The 19,884-nt window shown below is 45.7% G+C and overlaps 1 protein-coding gene across 4 annotated transcripts in view; it reads left to right on the forward strand.

The window, feature by feature from the left end:
• Positions 1-19,645, forward strand: part of LOC142785868 (uncharacterized) — a 135,948-nt gene extending 116,303 nt beyond the window's left edge. For all 4 annotated transcript variants that reach the window (XM_075883903.1, XM_075883905.1, XM_075883907.1 and 1 more), the window contains 2 exons: positions 16,238-16,333; positions 19,515-19,645. In XM_075883903.1, coding sequence (XP_075740018.1) covers positions 16,238-16,333; positions 19,515-19,616 — 198 coding nt within the window. In that variant the 3' untranslated portion in view covers positions 19,617-19,645. The remainder of the gene's footprint in view (positions 1-16,237; positions 16,334-19,514) is intronic.
• The last annotated feature ends 239 nt before the right edge of the window (positions 19,646-19,884 follow it).

Here is a 19,884-nt window from a genome sequence, read left to right on the forward strand (position 1 = left end):
CCAGACGATCACAGCCGTTGCTACCAACTATCACGGATCTTGCTCGACCGCCTAGTCACCTCTACGCAGCAAGTCCACCTATCCGTCCCCACCCACCTTTTCTTCACCACCCCGCACCACCTGCATCTAATTCATGGCGCATTCCAGACAACAGGCCAATTTGCTATTTCTGCCATCTTCCCGGTCATGTAGCACGCTACTGCCGTCGTCGAGATTACAACCCAACAACTGGTGAGGCGACTTACGACACCTATCGTCCAGAGCCACCACAGTCGTCTTCGTCCCCGTCCCCCCCACGTCGGATCAGCCACCGCCACGTCGACGCGGCTTCGACAGAGATTCGTCGCCCTCACCACGGCGGCGTTCTATTTCTCTGATGCTTCCTCGATCACCACCCGCTCAAACAGAAAACTGACCATCGCAGTTCCCGAGGCGAGTGCTGCGCACATTTCGAAACCTTCAAGGCCTCCATTTTTACCTGCTAATGCAACAAGGTAAAATAATAATGAAATCTGTGCATATTGATGGTGTACCTGCGAAAGCACTCGTTGATACTGGTGTTGCCGTGTCGGCGCTAAGTGGTGAACTGCGCCGCAAGTTGAAGAAGCTTACGCTGCCACTTTCCGGTGTCTCTCTCCACATGGCCACTGCTCATCACATCCGACCTTCTGCGCCGTGCACAGCTCGACTTGTCATTCAAAATATTTTGTATGTATTTGAATTCGTTGTGTTTCCCAATGTTCACACGATATCATCTTAGGCTGGAACTTCCTCTGCGCTCATCATGCTTTCGTTCACTGTGCGCGTGGTGAACTAGAGTTATCGATGAAGTGCGAACTGCTCCTGTGCGAAGCGCCAACGTCTGAAAGAACATCTTTCAAGCTTCTATCTTTCCGAGTCACCATTGCCACGGACACTCACACCCCTCCTCTATCATGTCTTCTCGTGCCACTCTTCTGCGACGACGCGCCCTCTGTCATCACCACCTTTATGCCCTCCGACGCCTTCGGCTCTCGCAAAAGCTTCATTCTCCCGTTCGCAGTTGTCACCGTAGAAAACTCACGTGGATCCATTTATATAACAAACTCACTTCCTTCTCCAGCCATATTATTCCGCGGGGAAGTCCTCGGTCACATTGAGGAAATTGATTCTGTTTCATCCAGTCACCTACCAGATGACCTGCGTCATCTCACTTAAACATCAATACCTCTGATACCACGTCCACTTCATCTGCGGAGGCTTTTACCATCAATTCATTATAAACTTCCCGGTGCTCAGCGCACCCTACTCCTGGCTCTACTCGATCACTTCAAGATGTCATTTGACCATAGCCAACCTTCTTTGGGTCGCCCCACCGCGGTGGTCTAGTGGCTAAGGTACTCGGCTGCTGACCCGCAGGTCGCAGGTTCGATTCACGGCTGCGGCGGCTGCCTTTCTGATGGAGGCGGAAATGTTGTAGGCCCGTGTACTCAGATTTGGGTGCACGTTAAAGAACCCCAGGTGGTCAAAATTTCCGGAGCCCTCTACTACGGCATCTCTCATAATCAAATGGTTGTTTTGGTACGTTAAACCCCACAAATCAATCAATCAACCTTCTTTGGGTCACACGTCTGCCATCGTTCACGAAATCAAAACCGATAGCCATGCACCTTTGCGCCAGCGCCCCTATTGAGTATCTCACGATGAACACCGTGCCATATGATCAGGTGAACGTATGCTTCGACGTGGCGTAATACAATCTTCAAACAACCCTTAGGCCTCTCCGGTTGTACTGGTGAAGAAAAACAGCAATGGCAGCATCAGATTTCACGTTGATTGCAGGCGTCTTATTAGGATCACGAGAAAAGATGTTTATCAGCTGCCCAGAATAGCTGAAGCCCTTGATTGCCTGTAAGCAGCAGAGTTCTTTTCATCTTCAGACTTTCGATCCGGCTACTGGCAGGTTCCTATGAAGAAAGCCGACCACTCCAAGACTGCGTTTTTAAGGCTTGACGAATTGTACGAGCTTAACGTGATGCCATTGGGCCTCTGTAATGTGCCTGCCACTTTTGAACGTCTCAAGAACCACATCCTAAGAAGTTTTCAGTGGAACATATGCCTGTGCTTTTTGGATGACGTCATGGTTTTCCCGAAGGACTTCGACTTCATTTTCACCCGCATCGCAAGCGTCCTGACTTCTCTTTTGGTCGCTGGACTGCAGCTGAATTTGAAGAAATGCGATTTCGCTGCTCACCAGCTTACCATCTTAGGGCATGTTCTTAGCAAGCATGGTGTCCGTCCTGATCCAGCCAAGCTTCGCGCTGTCGCCAACTTTCCCAGGCCGGCTACACTGAAAGAACTCCGCCACTTCATCAGCCTCTGCTCACGTTTTCGCCATTTTGTGCGCAATTTTGCTACCATACTCGCACCGTTGACGCAGATACTTGCCGACCACCAAGACATCTCGGCGTGGTCTCCAGCACGCGACGAAGCATTCGCCTCGTTACGCCATCTTCTGAACTCACCATCCTTCTATGCCACTTCGATCCAGACGCTTCAACCGAAATCCATACGGACGCTAGTGGAGTAGGCCTCGGTGCTATTCTTGCTCAGCGAGAATCTGTCATCGATTAGTATATTGTATCCTACGCTAGTCGCACCCTCACTAAAGCGGAAAAGGACAATTCGGTCTCCGAGAACGAATGTCTTGTCATTGAGCAATCACAAAATTCCGACCTTACGTATATGGCAGGCCGTTTGACGTCGCGAATTATCACCACGCATTGTGTTGGTTGTCGTCATTGAAAGACCCATCTGGTCGCCTATCTCGCTGGGCACAACGTCTCCAAGATTAAGACATTCGTATAATTTATCGGTCAGGCCGCGGGTCAGGCCGCCACTTCCCCATGATTATGTTACAGCGTCTGTTTGCAGCTGCGAATTTCCTTCACTGGAACATGCCGACATGTTCACTGAGCGATGCCAGGATTCATGGATAGCGCCTCTTTTAGAGTACCTGTTTCAGACGTCCCCACGTACTGACAACCTCTTACTTCGACGAACCGCTCGCCATTTTACCTTCTGTGACGGTCTTCTGTACCGGCAAAACTACCTATCTGATGGCCACAAATGGTTGCTGGTGATACCTCGCCACTTACGTTCTTACGTCTGTGGCTCCTGCCACGCGGATATGCAATGCGGCCACGCAGGTGTAGTGAAGACGTATGCTCACATACGAATTTGATAATAGTGGCGCGGAATGAATTACTTGGTTTGGCAGCACGTCCGTTCATGTTCCTTGTGCCAACGCCGGAATAGCTCCCTTCGCCCAACCACAGGGCCAGGGCCACTCTAGCCACTGCCTAGTGCTTCTCGGGCTTTCGGCCGCATTGGAATCGACTTGTACGGTCCCCTACCATACACACCAAATAGAAACCACTGGGTCATCGTAGCCGTGGGCACCCCTACGCGCTATGCCGAAACTTGGGTGCTTCCCGAGGCCCCTGCGCGTGAAGTCGGCTTGTTCATTCTGCACAACATCATCCTTCAGCACGGTGCACCCCGAGAACTTCTCAGTGATCGTGCGCGTTCCTTCTTGTCGGAAGCTGTAGAAGCCCTCCTACGCGAATGTAACACGGTGCATCCAACAACCACCGCAAATCACACCTAAACCAATAGGATAACCGAGCGACTTAATCGCACGCTCGGTGACATGCTCTCTATGTGTTCTGACAATCATGCAAACTGGGACCACATACTGCCATTCGTTACTTATGCCAGAGCCCTTTAATGACGTTTGAAGCGTTGAAGGACTCTGCTTACGCCACAACAGCGACATTCAATCTACAACTGTATTCTCCCCGTTGTTCCTTCATGATCAGAAACCTTCATCGTTCTTGGACACACCTTCTGTACCGTGCAGACCCTTCAGAATCGACGACTTTGGCCGAAGCCGCCACATATGCCGAAGAATGTTGGCAGCTCGCACGTGCGCTTAATACGCACGATCAGGCTCGCCAGAAGCACTCCCATGACGAACGCTCATCCCCTTCGTCATACACGCATGGAACAATCGTGTGGCTCAGCATACCATCGTCTGCCCCAGGCTTTTTTTTCTTTATCGCCTTCTTGACTACAGGTCAAGCTAGTATGACAATCACTATCACACGTGTTTCATGCGTGACAACGCGTCAAACAAAGATATTACATCTTCATTACAGTCGGTAGTCTTATACACATCTCGCACTTTTATAACAGCTTCCACGAAACACTCAATAACGGATAGAACTCTCACATCACAGTGTCTGTACGATAGCATACTACGCCAAACCGAATGAAGACCAAGTACAAATATAACATCCAAATTTTGCACAGAACTATCACAAGGCAAAAAAACGAATTCCATGTAAAGTAAGAGGTAAATCTTTTTTCAAAGTCCTCTGTAAAATGTCCCAAAAGAAAATAGCGTTCTTACAATGAATAAACACATGTTCAATGGTGTCAGGTTTGTTACACAGGAGACAGCTGCTTCCCCATGGTACATACATCCCTCTCTCTTCAAGCCACGTTTTTACTGGCAATGTTCCCGTATGAAGTTTAAAAAAAGAAGGTTTTCACATTGGGTGGGTTTGCTCAAAGTTCATACCCAAGTATGATGGTCCGTACGGGATCCTGCGCCAGACATCACCAGTCAACTACATGGTGAACTTATTCAGCCACCTACAGATCAACGGCTCCACGAGCGCTAAACTGTACACGTCGACTGTCTAAAACTTCACTACGACCCACCAGCTTTGTCTGTGCCTTAGGTCACCAGGATGGCTCCTTTTGTACCGGAGAGTTAATGTGGAGACAAATAAGGGCTCAGCTATAAAAAACGACGAAGAAGTTTGTTGTGGCGGAAGCTGGTGCTGCTGCAGCTGCTGCTGAAACCACTGGCTGCTGTCTCGCTGCTGCTTGGCCCATTAGACGGTTTGCCTCATCCCGGCTTGGCGTCTAAGAGTATTCTTATATATATATATATATATATATATATATATATATATATATATATATATATATATATATATATATATATATATATATATATATATATAGATTGTCACGTGGTCGTGACGTGGCCGAAGACAGGAGATTTTATGTTTGGGTTTAACTGTGTATTTAGGCGAACCTGTGCCCGGTAAACGGAAAGTTCGATTACAGTAGCAGTCTTGCACAGATAGCGTTTAAGAGAATTTTATTTCCAGATATATCTTACACAGCTTATGTGCACACATAAAAAACTGACAATGGTGAACATTGCGTATGTACAGTGCAAGCTGTTATATACAGCGAAAAAAACTTATAGCGTATGCAGTGACGTACAATGCGAAAAAATGTACAACAAAGACAGGACATTCATGACATGGAGATGATTAAACTTAAATGAACAGTAAGGCTATATGAACAAACAAGATGAGGTCATTCACAGTGTAGCGGGATATTTTGCATTCACCTGTTAGGACAATTTGCTCTCGCGCTCAAGAACAATATTGCACAAAAATACATGTTTCTAAGAAAGAAAAGAAAAATACACACTGTATTGTCACAGTGGTACAAGCTCTAGCCCACCTACTCAATAAGGGAGGAAAGGCAGGGACACTCTGTTGCTTTTTACGATAATAAATCGCGTAGACCACCGTCAGAGGAAAGCCTCCTCTCCCAGCATGACTAGTTCTGCGTTAAAATGCATAAACATTATGTTTCTTAGCCGATGTAGTAGGGAAAACATGGCTCTCTGGGGGCGTCCCCTCAGGCAGGCCAGTCCCCTACGTTTCCATAAGACGAAGGCTTCGATAGCCATTAAGAGTACGACAAAGTTATCCCTGTGGCTAGACTTCCACTGCATACTTGTTTGGAACATCCTGGTAACCATGCGCCAAAAGGTGCGCGCTACTATTCATGGAAGACATGGTTCAGTGTTTCGACGCGACCGTATTGCGGGCATGTGGCAGAGGGTGCCACGCCCCACGCCGCAATGCGGTCGGCCGTTGGTAAAGCCCCCAATTCCCTGAGCCAGTTTAGGTCACGGACCTCGGAGGGGAGAGACGTGTTTGTAAGAGTCTAGCGTCTTTTCACCCGGCATTTCCGGCGTTGTTCTTCAGATAGGATTTCAAATGCTACTAATTTGAAGGGTCCGTTGTATCAATAACAGACCCTTTGTTATTCAAGACTGCAATTTCTCAGCAATGCTTGTAACTATACGCAGTTTCCATTATCTATCTTTGTCTTGTATGTGCTTGAATTCTTATACATTTTTAGTTAACTTATGTTGCCTTCCTGATTTGCGCATCTGATACTTGTTTCTTTATTTTGTCTTTTTTTCTTGTGTGTTATATATGTTGTACCCACCCCCTCTGTAATGCCCTACGGGCCCTGAGGGTATTCTAATAAATAAATAAATAAATAAATAAATAAATAATTCGCTCATGTCGGTGGGAGACATTTCCATAAGGTCTTGAACAGGAAAATCGTTCCGCCATTGTTGCAAAGATTTTATAACATGTGTGTAATACGCTGGTGGCTGCTCAGCAGCTGGTCCCGTGTCGTTTGCTAAACCAAAAAGTCTTCTAGAGGTTCCTAGCAGATACACTACAAGTTGCCTGCCTCGATACGATGAGTTCTCTAAGAGTGCCCAGGTGTTTTTGAGAGCCAACATGCGGCACATTATATCAGGGCTGGGTACACTGAGCCCTCCCCATTTTACTGGTAGGCGGACCAAGGCTCTGGCAACAGCTTCGGCGTGGCCATCCTAAAAAAAGGAGCCGCACGCAGTAGCCACTTTCAGCAAAAGCCGTCGAGGTGGTCGTGCAATTTTGGCTACATAAAGCAGTGGCGCTGCTATGCTGGATTTAATTAGATAAACTCTTTCAGTAAAATGTAGTTGAAACGTTCTGGAGACTTCAATGCGTCTGTCCACTTTGTGTTGGATATTTTTCCATGTGGTGCGGGCTACCTCGCCAGTCGAAAGGAAAGTTACACCTAAGACTTTAACGCCTTGGACGCCATCAGGGAACTCTTCAATGTGCATCCCAAAGCACAATGCCTTGCTTTTTCTGGGATTAAGACATCCTCCCGACAGGTAACTATACGTGTGGAATATTCGCAGAAAGGCTCTGTAGCTATCTATGTTCTGAATAAACAACGGGATGTCATCGGCGTATGCCGCTACTTTCACTTCACCCAAGCCTGGAAGAGGGAAACCACGTATCGAAGTACAATGCGCGCTTTTCGTAGCGTGTCGTTTATCTCTGCTTCAGGCGCGCTTTCCTTTCGCGCCCCGCTTTGATAAGCTCGGCGCACCAACTGTGTTTCAATGCGTCCCAGCTGCGGGATTCAGGCGACCTGACGCACAGTTTCTCTAGTGCATTGCGCAGTAATGCTACGCTTTCCGGGTCGTGAACGAGTGTGGTGTCCATTTTCCAATGGTTTCTAAATGTAGTGAATTGTTCAAAGAAAAGTTTTACAGACACTTGAAAGTGGTCTGTAATGCATGGAACGTCCGGTGGGAATTGTAGGACTTCGCAACTAAGGACATGAGTGGCTAGCACTTCTGAAAAATAGAAGCGGTCTAGCCGGGTCTTGTTGGGACCCCGTTGCCTGGTTGCAACGAAGTCATTCCCGTGAGTGTCAACCCACGCATCCCTGAGCTTGAAATTGCGGATGAGTTGTCGCAGTGCGCTAACTCCGCTATATTGTCTGCTTTGTCTGCGTCCGCGCGCATCTCTGTCGGTGTCCTCAACACAGTTGAAATCTCCAACTAAGAAAGTGGGGTAACTGTCAAACATAAATGAGTCGAGTGATTTGAAAAAGTCGGTCGTGCCTCCTCGTTGAGCTGGGTCATATATTACGAGCGCCCTTACTCGTCTGCCGTGAAAGTCAATGTCTACTGCTATGGTACGGCCGTCAAAACCATAAACACAGTGTGCTCTTCGACGTAACGCTGGTGTCAAAAAAAAAAACAACTCCGACTCCGCACTTGTTTGAATCAGTCAACGAAAAAAAGGCTTCAACTCCAAAATGTAAACAAAAGGATTGCCCATCAAAAGGGATTCTAAAATTACATTCGTGTAAGAAGAGGATGTCGACATGACGTCACTTTGCGAAGTGCATGACTTCTCTCTGTTTATCTTGGCGTCTGAATCCCCTGATAGTTAAGGAGACGAAATGCACTGTAGCCATTTTGATAAAGGGAGAGTGCGCGCAAACTTCAGAGAAACCCCTTGCAGGGGGTGGGGCGAGCGCTCAACGAGTGAACGAAACTGAAGAGAGAAATGCTCTGACGTCGTCAGAGCCTGGTCTTGTCAGGGACGATGATCGGAGCGTCTGCACGTCCCGTCGTTTGGGTGCCGCGTCCCATCGAAGCTCTCGGTGCCTCGGAGCTACTGGTGGTGCCAACTTTGTCAGAGCTGTAGCTCTCGAGGTCTCTGCTAAGTACGGGCACTCGGGCTTCGGCTTTGGATGAGCTGTGTTCTTCATAGGCGTCCGGCGAGAAGTCGCTGGTCTCGGACGGGGCGTGAAGGGTTGACGAGGCTTTCTCAGACAGGGTAGGCAGGTCTCCTGCGTCTTGTGGTTCAGCATGGGCGTCAGTGTCGCTTGTGTCAGTGTCGCTCGCAGGCTCGAGCGCCGGATAATCATCTTGCAATGTGGGCGTGAGGTCGGTGCACGCTTGTTCTTAGGTTGCCGCTGCTGCAGCCGCTGCGAAGGACTTCGGACGTACGCAGTCAGCTGTTGCATGGCGGCCCGAGCACTTGCGGCACGGTTCTGCGCATCCCTCTGTGGCATGTCCAAACACGTTGCAACGAGTGCAACGGGGCGTGGCACAATCTTTGGCGATGTGGTCAGCATCCCTGCATTTAGAGCACACTTTCTTGACACCCCGGTATTCACACATGACATCCTTGGACTGTCAGAAAGTTCGGTATTTGGCTTTTCATTTCCACTCGCGCCACACGGACACCTGTGCCAACCCCTGGGCGGCCCTTGAACACTGGCTCGTGGATATGCTGCACGTTGCTGTAGGCGGAGAGAGCAGTCGCTATGGCTGCGTCGCTTACCCACAGCGGTACTCGGAAGGCTGTGACGTGGGTATTTCAGGACCTACGCTGACTAGTGGAACTGATTCGCCGTTCAAGAGAATGGCGCCCCGGCTCTTCAGCTTGGTGGCTGCATGGACGTTTGCGGCTGCGGTGCCGAACTTTGCACCTCCCATGTGCTGGAGGGACTTGATACCGGCTGGGCCAGTTACTGCTTTGAGGGCATCTATGAGGTCGTCGACGGTGCTCCCCTCTGGAGCGCTGAAGTTAAAGCAATGAGCTTTCCGCGGTGGCACTGCGAAAGCCATCACAATTTCGTCCTGGCCCTGGCTCCCACGGCTTGCGCTGTGGTGCCCGGGCGTTGGCTCACGATGAAGGCCTGGACAGAGCCACGAGGTTGTCCAGGGCTCGCTTGATGCTCGATAAGATGGGGTCGACGACTGGCGGCGTGCCTGGTCGCGGGAATCTCGGCGCCAGGTAAGCAGTGAACGGAGCGTCGGCCGTCGATCAACTACTGACAAGCGGCGAAGCGCGTCGGCATTTCTACTCTTGCCGTCGAATGTTCTAGCGTGATCGGTGGCGTAGGCTCCGGAATAATCTGTACAGTTCGCAGAGTAGGCGTGATCTTATCGAAACGGTCTACTACAATCCGGAAGCTTCTCGAAAACTGCAGGCGCGGTTTGCGCTGAGAATTGTGTAGTGTTTTGGGACTATAGTGTATAGTGTATATATATATATGTATATATATATATATATATATATATATATATATAAATTGGAATTATAATTTTTATTTCCCCAACAATATTGAGTCTCAGGTAACGTGCGTGCGAGGCTAGGAAGAAAATTTTCCTACAATCGTCTGTCTGCTAGCCGTCACAGCAGGGCGAAAGATACGGCAGGCTACCATATGAGCTTCTAAAGCTGCTTATGGCAGATTTTATCTTGGCCCCTGTGACAGTGTAACTACATTTAAAAAGCGAACAAAAAATAACAAGAAAACGAAGAAACGAGTGGCGCCAAGCGGAGTCGTCATTGCGGTCATCGCTGTTGGAGCCTGGCGCAAAGCTAGTTGGCGTACCTCACTGTAGATATTTCTGTTCCTGCTCGGTGCGCTTCATGCATTGCAAACGTGTTTTCGTACAAGAAACAAGGCTGTGTCAAGAAAAGCCCCAGAAGTCACGTGTGAATACAGCGCAGCATTCGCGGTAACCACTTTCCATCACCACCACCGATCGCATTACGTGCACACCAAGCTGCGGGAGCAAAATCGGACTGAGGCGCCACTAGTTCTCGCTACCGCCACCTAACCCACCACTCCGGCGGAGCTTTCAAACTGAGTTTGTTCTAGTAACGTTGGGCTATGCTGTGCTTTACTATATCGTGTCAATTTCATTGCCACATTTCTTTCTCAGTCCCAATTGTTAGTGCTCTACATTTCTCTGTCTTTCATCTACTATTTTTCCAGTTCTTTTTTTATTATGTATTGCGTTTGGCATCTTAGCTCTAGTTTATTTCTATATTTTTTTCTTTTTCGTTTCCGTATGTCTGTTTCTCTGATGTCTTCTCATTTTCTGGCTTTTTATTTAGCTCTTTGTAAAGGTTTCAATGCTATGGTTTTCTCTCTTTTTCTTTCATTGCACTCTCTTCACCCTCCAATCCCTCCTCGCCTTTCTCTCGTGTCTTTCCCACGCTTGCTATACGCTTTATTCTGTCTTTTTTTTGTCCGCATTTGTTCTTGTGCCCATCAAATTATTCTTTCTTGAGCCACAAAGGCGACACACGTGCAATAGTAGCTAAGCAGGAGTTGTAGAGGACAACAATGAAGAGAATCAAAAGAGCGCGCACCGATTCATAATACTTGTATTTTAGTTCCGGACAGACAAATAGCTCTCACCATAAACACATCTGCTGATATAAGCACTTCTAGCTGACTGTATTTCGGATCCCGCTCCACTCAGCCACACAATGGTTGCGCCACTGTGCATGCGCTAGATGGTCCGGCACTGATCGCGCGAGCGGACCGCCGTAGCGAGCGAGCGATCACGTGACGCGAGAAAAAATGACCAAAATTGCAGCCTCTTATGCCGCGATTCCGTAATTCTCGTGAAAGGCAGTGGTTGTTCGGCTAAGACGCAAGCACCGACGGTACTTAAGGACACACAAGGATCGGTGCCTTCTCCGAGAAGTTATCGCAGCGAATCCCTTCTGGAATTCGCACATGTGGGGTGAAATTCCATGAAATAATCTAGAGCTGACACTTCGCACTATAAAGAACCATCTCAAGATGCTTCTTCGGTACTTGCTACATTTGTGCGTTTGATGCACGGCCTGCAGGTCTTAGCGCATAAACACAATGTTTTACAAAAGACCGATTGCCGAGGGCTCCAAAATAAGAATGTGAAGTGACTCGGCGATCTCAGTGCAATGCTCGCAAATGGTTCAAATTCCGTTCCTTGTCGTTAGCGCACAATTGCATGCAAGCCTGAAAAACATGGTCTTCGAGCTGTGCCCCCTTGTCACGCATTATTAGCGTTTTCGGTTTCAAACCATGTGTCTCGAAGGCTGTGCTTTTTTTTTATCTTTTCGCATGAAAGCCGCTAAAAGCAGCAGCTGCCAGTTATAAAGCTACAGTGACATCGCTATCGCCAACATAATAAATAATTGTTGAAAATTGACAAATAAATCTACCAATATAGAAAAGAAAGCAGATAGTTTAAGCGTCAACAATAAAAATATAAAAGCCGAGGCAATTTGTAAACAGTAATTTGAAAGTAATAATTGTTTCCACAGTTGAATCTCTTTGAACCTTTAACGAACTCCTGCAAAGCATAGCACCTTTCCCGTCACTCAATCCTACGGAGAAAGCCCTCAAAGGAAGTAAATTTGGAGTGTTTAACTGCAATGTTATGAGTAGGAAGGTGGCATCTTCGATAGTTTTTAAGGTGCATATTCTTTAACTCTTTTTTTTTTCTGCTCGTTCCCTTCTCTGGTTCATCCTTGCTTATCTTAGTCCTATCTTAATCTCTTTCATCATTCGATCACGATTTGGTGATGTGTTCTGTTCGGTTCACGATATTCTGCATTCTTGCAAGTTCATTTTTGGAGAGAACGTAGGGAAGGAAGCCTCCTGTTTACCTAATGCAAATTGACCAATCTGTGGGGTTTAATCTCTCGAAACTATCATATGAAACTTAATGCAAAGCTTTTATTAACAAACCGCAGGCTTACTGAGTGTTTCTATCTATCTATCTATCTATCTATCTATCTATCTATCTATCTATCTATCTATCTATCTATCTATCTATCTATCTATCTATCTATCTATCTATCTATCTATCTATCTATCTATCTATCTATCTATCTATCTATCTATCTATCTATCAATCTATCTGTACAACCATATAACTAGCCCCTAAGTCTTGGCGTTGTAGTGATCACCTCCTTAACTTGGGGTGGACCAAAATTAGTCTGGGAAGGTAAGAGAGTTTGGGGAATATGGTTGACTGGTCGTGACATGAATAGAGCGCAACTACTATCACGCACGTCATCACACGCTTTCCTCCACACACGTGTGGCGCATAGCCATGCACCATGGGCCCCGGTATCCAGCTATGTATCTAAGGGGATTGACAGTTGATAGCTAGCGAGGTAAGGCGAGAACAGGCATAAAGAGTTTAAACGCGAAAATGTTAAGAAGGGTCTGCCATTGAGTGCCTCGTCATAGAGCCACACCAAATCTCGAAACTGATTGGCACAAAGACCTACGCGAGCGGAATGCGGTGAAACGTCACTTTTGCAGTACTGGCAATATATATTATAAATATCGGAGTGTTACAATGCATTGGGCATGAGACCACTGTTCCACTGAATGGACGAAGAAGACCCCGATATGTCGCACAAATCTTCTAGAGTGGCTGTGAGCCATACATATTGTTCACCTTCATCGTCATCATAAAGCCATTGCTGCGGCTGTACCTGCTGCAGATAGTGTCGTTGCTTACAGAAAAGTGCCCGACGCTTTGGTGCCGTTTTACATCATAGAAACTCTGAGGTGACAGCTGCGCAACTCTGTTGTAAGGCGCCTTTTTTACCGAACCCCCCCCCCCCCCTCTGAACACCAAATTCTCACAAATACACGGGAGACAGAAGAGTATATATTTTACATTTACAAGTAGCTGTGACGCGAAAAAGAAGCCAGCTTCTCGCGCGGTGTGTCAGCTTCATCCTTTGTTCGTTTGCAATTGCGGGCTCATGCACAATGTCTCGTAACACAATATTCAATCCTATGCTCATTGCGTTGAGTCAGGTTAACATCCATTGCATATTTAAGCGCCATACACTGATGTTGGTATAGGTAACTGTTACTAGAACTACCATCCTTGTAAGCTCTACTGCATGTCTGCTTGCCTCTTCTCATGTTGCGAATATATACTTTCGTTTCTGTTGTCATTATTACAAAACGGTAAGCAACGGGTGATATAAAACATCTGAAACTGTTCGGCATATGGATGCGCCTGTGAAGTTTTTATAATTTTAGTGTAATTTCCCAACTTTTCGCTCCATAAAAAGTATGGTAGCTCCACTGCTGTGAAACCTGAGAAAGTGCGTAGCACTAGCACCCAGTGTTTCTCGGTTGTTGACTTTCCACTGATTCTTCTACCAAAGCGCAGGTAAAGCTGTAGTTTTAGGTGAAGGTGTAGAGCCTTCCCAGCACGAGTAGCAACTCGGTGTCCTACCTTTTCTTTGGATACGCGTCACCTACAGCTACAACGGCCTTCTACGTAGCCTGCCGTGCCAGCGAGGCACAGGGAGAAGGAAAGAAGCGTTTGCTCGCTCAGTGATGTGGTGGCGCCCTCTCTTGCATTCAGCTGAAGTCAGCCCCATGTGTATAAATCTTGTCGTGAACAAGTATGCTACGGTGAATAATTATTCGTTACTACTGATAAATGAATCAAATCACACTTTGTTAGTTCAGTGGAACTCAGTTATAAGCATTTCCTACTTTGTTGTGCCTTCAGTGAGCACTTTGCTTAAACCCTGCTCACGCCACATGGCATGTATTGATGACAAGCCGGGTGGCCGAAGTGTTCTGGCGGCGTCAAAGATTAACCTCAAATACCTTCCGCATGCTCCCAATAACATCTATGGTAACATCCTATAGTACGCGGCATCTGTTACAATTTTCTTAGAAGCCTCCATAGATCACTACCGTAAATATTTCTTGTTGTTTTGCCGTATTAAGCACCGCGTACGCTTCTGTAATAAAGGTTAATGATGTTCACCGATACTTCCTCAGCTTTATATCTGAAAAACGCGTTTCTCGCAAAAAACTTTGCTTAACAATATGGAGTTCTTTATGAGCCGGAAGGCATGTACTTGTTCCAAAAGCAACAAATTAAACTTTTCTTTTTCGGCTGCAGAAAAGCAAATACGTTTCGAGACGCCTACCTGCAGTAAGGATTTTCAAATCCACAATATTTTTAGTGTAGTGGGTACCAAGGAACGAGGCGGGCTGCTGGCAAGAGTAAACCAACATGTTTAGCCTTTCAGTGAATTGTAGCGCCGTACGGCGACATGCTTCACAACATACTATGGAAACATATATATCCCTCAATTTTCGCATTCTATGTGAGAAATTGAAGTGTCCACCACTGCGAGTCCTGATCATTGCTCCTTGTAGCTTTTTTTCAGGCTGCATAAAATCTTGCGTGGCAGCAGTGAGCAATTTTTCATGAGGACTAGCTAGAGAAGCCACCATTTGGGCTGGGCTTGCTTCATAACAAATAAAAGGTGTCAACGACTAATGAAAGGCCCATTTGTGGGTCTGAACAAGGGCAATGTCGCCCTTGTTCAGACCCACAAATACCCGACCACAACAGCTAATCAGATCAGCAGCCACGCTGGCGTTAAGTGGCCTGAGCATGTCGCTCTGTGAATGGGTCGTTGAAACCGCATTTTGTCGAGTAGCAGCTATTTGCAGATATTTGTAGCTATTCGCAGCCTTAAAGCGTTGTAATAGATTATACACTTTTCGCATTGAGCTCAAACGGGTCTCTGATTGACCACTCGAACTTGGTCTACCCTGCAAATTTGTTTGTACGAAATCTACAAAACCGTTTCAGACTCTGTTATGGTGAATGGTGATCTTTTATTTTTCTAGAAGTACAGTGGCACTGTCTAGGATAGATTTATTCAGCTACCCATACCCTAGTGACGTTTTCATATTATTGCGATAGCAATTATACGGACACTCTCCACTGAACTTTGCAAATGGCGTCGCCATCCTTCAACATATTAGTATACGCATCGATATATGCGTAAACGAAAAAAAGAAAAAATTTGAAAGAAACTCCGGCGTGCGGAATTGAACTTCGTACCTCTGAGCAGTGAACGCGGAACAATAGCCATGGAACCACCGAGAAGCGTCTCTTTCAACGTTCCAACGGCAAGCTATTTATATACCACTTGTTGCTGTTGACGGGCATCTCGGGGGGAACAACAGTGGTTTCATCATTGTCAGCTAGAGGCCGCAATGAGAGCGCGTCGCCACATTGTCACGACGTGGCGGCGCGCGCTCTCATCTCCCACGCGTACCTTGTCCCGCAGAGAGGAGTGTAGTGCGCGTGTGCGTGTAGTGCGCCACTATCTCGTGGTGGAGACTATAGTACGTCTTGGCTGGCGTTGGGCTTCCACTGCATCGATTCCGCTGTAGTTACCGGGTGCGCAAACGTCACAGCAATCGTTACACAGTCTCTGTTTGCGAAAAGGGTGCGCTTTTCAGACATCGCCAAGTAACAACTGAGACGCTTATCCGCGTCCATCTGTACCTATGGGTACGTTTTATGTGTTATTTCTCCATAAAAAACGCGGGGCACATTTCAATCCGCTTGCCGTTCTGCGCGTGGCCATTCAATATTTTCCTATCGAGTTCAGTGCTTCGCTTTTGCGGCAAAGCTGTGTCTTTTTTATTAGCCTTTCATTTGCCGTAATAATATAAAAAATATGGCGACTTGGTTTGAAGGTAATAGCTGGTTTCATCAATCTGAGGTATTGATTAAGTGATACCGGTAACAGCAAACCGAATAAACCTCGACTAAACAATGTTCAATTCTCTAAAACCTCATAAGATAGTAAGAAGTTCATTGGTGAAGCATTAATTACAACATGTTTCCTTTTTACAGCAAATAAGCCACCCTTCAGTTGGTTGTGCATACACGTGTGAAACCGAAAACCACAGCAAAGAGTATGCATATTACGTAGTAGGAACGAATTGCACGGTAAGACTCACGATCTTGATTTAACGAAATGAATACGATCTCCGCTTCAAAATGCATAACAACTGCAGCTAATTTTATCGCAGGAGTCTTAGTCTACCTCATCCAAAAACGAGTATAGTGTCGTAATGGTTTGTAAAAAGCGGTTCACTTGTAATTTACATGTGCTGCACACATGGACCTATGCTAACAAGAAAGCGGTACTGAATGCTGATCGATTTCGTACTTGATATGTTCTCTTCTCTAACCTCAGCACATGCAAGTTAAAATAATACCATGATGAATCGAGAATTTATCTACCTAGGCTATCAAAATACGGTCCTTTTCTAAATTGTGTAATCCATGTATTGGCTACTTCGAATAACGACCTCAAAGCAGAAGCAGTGTTTCATTGTGAGTAAGCATTGCCTGATGAAAAGGCAAAATGTAGGAAAATGTCGTTTGCTGCCTGAGGGTTGTGGAAACACTTGAAGCTTTCTGCATGCCACTGACAATAGAATGACGTTGGTGACTCAGCATGAAAAGCCGTGACTTTTCAGTTTTACTTGAGAAATTCAATAACGCATATGCTGAAAAGTAGACAATACTGCTTATTATTTTAGGTGGCAAATGCATTCCTTACGTGGCTACCATAGTACTAACCTTAATGAGTAACCATAAGGCTAATAAATGCAGGTACCATTACTGTTACTTGAAGAAATTAGTACTGTAATTACCCTGGCTGCTTCTAAGTACACTTAGTAACGATTACCCTGTAAAAAAAGGAGCGACGGCTACTTACTTGATGAGTTTCCGATATCATTCAACCATTTTTATTAAAAGCAAATACACTAGGTCAACCCCACGACTTACCTCGCAAAAAGCAGAAGATACGTACATAAAAAGTTAACTACGTAACTTCTACAGCGAAATCTTTATGGTTCCGGTTTGTCATGTGGTGCAGATAACAAAAATTGTCATCATAAGCTTGAACACACCCTCTTCATCTTCTATTTAGCCACTTTCTTCTACCTCCTCTGCTTCTCTTCATGAACACGTGTGCTTATTTATCCAACGTATCATGCAAAACTATGACGTGCCAGTGAACGAGTAAGTAAGGAGAAGGAGAGAGAAAGAAGTACAGAGGCTAATATAAAGTATTGGTGAGGTACGTCTCAAATGCACGTCCCAGCGTTGTGCAAGCTTAACCATGATTAGTAAGCTATAGCAATGGCATAGAAAAAAGCAAAGTGAGGGTAAAAGCCAAGCCAAATCGACACCTGCTAGATGCGCACCCCTCTAATATAATCCTGCCTTGAGCATTTTAGGGAAAACTGCGCTGATTTTTCAGTACTTTAACATGATGTAAATATTGAATTAGCTACCCTGCTTGAACAACGAAGTGATCATGACAATTGCAAGCCGGTCATGAGGGAGAGTAAAAACACCGACAAGATTTAGGGGTCTCGCATTCTAATTCAGTGGCGGCTTTGAAAGCTGACAAATTTATGGCACCAAGTGCTGGCAGAACGGCATGTTTTATCAGACATATCGTTTGGTTTATAAACTGTTCCTCGGTGTCGTGTGTATACAAGCATAACCGAGTTTACCAAGTTTTCAGCTGCATAGGCTAACCTAGACGAGTTGTTTCGCAGCTCATTTTTGTTAATTTGTGGCGTACGCGTCAGGAGATCCAACAGTAAGATTCGCCGTCGACAGCACCAATTGTCTATTAGTACCCGAGGTTTTTTTCTTTTCATCATCACTTTTGTCGAAACGTCATTCCCAAGGCCGTATCAGGAAAACAATTGCCAGCGACTTGTCACGCCAAGGCTACTGATACTAGAAAAACTGACGAACTCCAAAGATTGACCCGTTCAGAGAATAAAGTGACCCAATGAAACACCACTCCATGAACAATCACAGCACCACAATATTGCTGGTCACTAAAGACTACTTCGAAGTTATAGCGATACTACAGTAATAAACAGTCATCTGCCACACACATAAACTTCCACGAATAAAGACACATCTATCGAACACGTTGTTCAAAGATCACATGTTCGATACTTGCAAGCGACAAGTTTTCATTTCATCTGCTTTACTTTGTTGCCATACACAGCATTCAAATCATATATATATATGGAGAAATAACATGCGCAGTATTTTCCCTAGCTTTTTCTAAAAGCTATCAAGACGTTTACTGGGTAGTATCTATAGGTTTCCTTGTAATATTTGTTTTACAGTGAAAGCTGTTATGAGATTACAACTCGCGTCATGCGCAGTTCTCCGCCGCGGCCGACGCCGGTTTCCGTAACCACATCGCACAAAATGAAAAACAAAAGCCTAGCACCAATGACACAGTGGGGCTCAAACCCGGGTCCGCTTGGTGCGAGCCCAGTATTCTACCATTGAGCAACAACGGTGCTTGGGACTTCTTTGCAAACTTGCTATACGTAGGCTTGATTTCAGGAAAGCAATTGCGTAATTATGACTTACAAAGCGTTTTAAAAAACAAAAAAAAACAACCAGTCATCGCACAACGCGAGTAGCATATCAAGTGATTTACAAAAGCTTGTTCTTGTTCAACTCGTAAGTGTGTCGCATACCCACTTCAGGCATAATTCCTTATTGTGTTCTGCCACTGCGTGAATTTCTTGCAAGTGTTCAGCGGATACCACGCTTCTCAGAATGACGAAAATTAGCATAGCGAATGCCGGCCTACTACCCAAAAAGTTTAATATTAATACCGTAGTGGGTATCAAGCAAATGTGTTTGCAGTCGTTACCAAATGAGTGTTTAGAAAAAACTCTTAAAGGCTGCTCTTCTAGCTTTCGCGGTGACTGTGCTGCGCCTTCCACGCCGGCCTGGCGTTTTTTTTTTTCTTCCGCACTCATCCCATTCCACCGGACGGCCTATCTCAACAGCGTCATCACGTCTTCCCACTCCTCGTTTTCTTCACGCATTCTCTGCTCAGCTTTCTAGTTTTCTGGTCCATGCAGGGCAAAAAAAAAAAAAAACGCGCACATAAAAGCTGCAAGTAAGTGACGTTTCAGTCCTGAAGAATACAATTCCGCTTCTTCCAGCATCAGTCTCAGTGACATTAGCTGTTTAATGAACTCTAATCATTTCAAGCTGTCAACTTCTCCTGAATCCATGTCTTGATTGTACTTGTACCAAACGATTACCATTTCCTTTTTTGCAGCATCTTGGCCCTAAAGGTCTAAGCCGTATTAACACAACCTGCAAACAACATGGCGAAAAAGTTCTCTGCCGTGAAAACGTTTCCTTAGCACCAGCTTGCTGAAAGATAATAAAGGGTTTATTCTCCAGGTATATGTCATAAATGTAACATACTAAGTAGTATTCATCAACTGAAAGAAAAAAAAATATTTGAAAGTTTTTTAATGTTTTTTGCACGGTAGATATACCGGTTGATTTAAATAAATTTCAAATACATGTTTGCCAATTCGATAGTACTTCGAAGTTATTTGTGTTGTCGATTGTATGGTTCATGAAATGTGACTTAAAGTGCATCGACAACGTGGGCTCTGCTGAACGCTTTCGTTTTCTCT

The sequence above is a fragment of the Rhipicephalus microplus genome, chromosome 2 (assembly GCF_043290135.1).
Source record: "Rhipicephalus microplus isolate Deutch F79 chromosome 2, USDA_Rmic, whole genome shotgun sequence".
NCBI lineage: Eukaryota > Metazoa > Arthropoda > Arachnida > Ixodida > Ixodidae > Rhipicephalus > Rhipicephalus microplus.